This window comes from Limulus polyphemus, unplaced genomic scaffold, assembly GCF_000517525.1.
Source record: "Limulus polyphemus unplaced genomic scaffold, Limulus_polyphemus-2.1.2 Scaffold11600, whole genome shotgun sequence".
Classification (NCBI taxonomy): domain Eukaryota; kingdom Metazoa; phylum Arthropoda; class Merostomata; order Xiphosura; family Limulidae; genus Limulus; species Limulus polyphemus.
Genome location: NW_013677210.1, coordinates 1 through 1,427, shown reverse-complemented (window position 1 = coordinate 1,427; position 1,427 = coordinate 1). Strand labels below are relative to the sequence as shown.

General features: G+C 33.7%; 1 protein-coding gene across 1 annotated transcript in view; it reads left to right on the top strand.

Moving 5' to 3' along the window:
* Positions 1 to 1,138, top strand: part of LOC111083848 (glucosylceramidase-like) — a gene marked incomplete at its 3' end in the record, with an annotated part of 2,815 nt that extends 1,677 nt beyond the window's left edge. The window contains exons 2-3 of the mRNA XM_022380553.1: positions 422 to 613; positions 921 to 1,138. Of these exons, the coding sequence (XP_022236261.1) occupies positions 422 to 613; positions 921 to 1,138 (410 nt within the window). The remainder of the gene's footprint in view (positions 1 to 421; positions 614 to 920) is intronic.
* Positions 1,139 to 1,427: the final 289 nt, after the last annotated feature.

Here is a 1,427-nt window from a genome sequence, read left to right as displayed (position 1 = left end):
TGAGTTATATGTATAATTTATTGTTCTGTTTTACCACTACTTGTTCTTTGAGTTCTATGTATAATTTATTGTTCTGTTTTACCTTTACTTGTTATTTCAGTTCTATGTATAATTTATTGTTCTGTTTTACCGTTACTTGTTCTTTTAGTTCTCTGTATAATGTATTGTTCTGTTTTACCACTACTTGTTTATTTAGTTTTATGTATAATTTATTGTTCTGTTTTATCACTACTTGTTCTTTGAGTTCTATGTATAATTTATTGTTCTGTTTTACCACTACTTGTTTATTTAGTTCTATGTATAATTTATTTTTCTGGTTTACCACTACTTGCTCTTTTAGTTCTATGTATAATTTATCGTTATTTTCTGTTTTAACTATACTTTCTTTGCTAGATGTATATATTTTTTTCTGGTTTACCAGGTCAAAATCCATGCCTCAAACGGGATTACGGTCAAGGAAGTGTTGTCTGTGTCTGTAACACTACTTATTGTGATACAGTTGACTATATCGATAAATTATCTCCCGGAAAAGTACAGGTGTTTGAGAGTAGTAAAGAAGGCTTAAGACTTCAGAAGAAGGCTTTAAACTTTAGTCCTAAGCCTAGAAACCAATGTGAGTATATACTCGTTATACTGAATTACAGTTATTGCTGACGTATTTTCTTCATGGAACAAAAGTAAAAGTTTTATTTCTATATTTTTGATGAACATTATAACTTTAACACCTGAAGAAAAAACGTATTCCAATACACGTAAGTTGATACCCATATGCGAGCCTCTGAATTGAAAATTATTTAAACACTAATAGTAATATTTGATGATAACATCTTATTTTCTGGTAATACTAATACAAGCAAGATAGTAAGTTCTCCCACGAGATCGTTACTTTACAAGCTATAAATATTTTAATCGATCCACAGCAAGAAATGGACAGAAATGGGTTTCAGCTTCAGTGAACAGGGACCAACGTTTTCAAGAAATCTTGGGTTTTGGAGGTTGTTTCACGGACACGTCTGTACTTAATATTGGAAATCTTCCTACAAATATGCAGAAAATGCTTCTGAAGTCCTACTACAGTCCTGAGGGTAAGTTTAGCCTTTTGGTCTCTTTGTGCTTTGAGAAGCTTGGACTTGTTGATGTGCATTGTTAAGCAGTATGTAATGCTGTTACGACAGCGGAAGTCACGCTACGCTGGGAGCAGGCGCGCTGGAGTTTCTAGAAGGACCATGACATATCGAGGAACCCCTCGAAATCCGAGTGTTTTCCAGGCGCCCTCTTTTTTTTTTCTTTTTTTTTTTTAGTATATATAAGCCTGGCAAATAAAGCCAGCGGGCAGATAGATTGAAGAGATAGATAATTGAGTCAAACGACCAGTAAAGCCCGTAAGTAATGTATGTGAATCACTGCGACTTATAGCGTGTGTTATA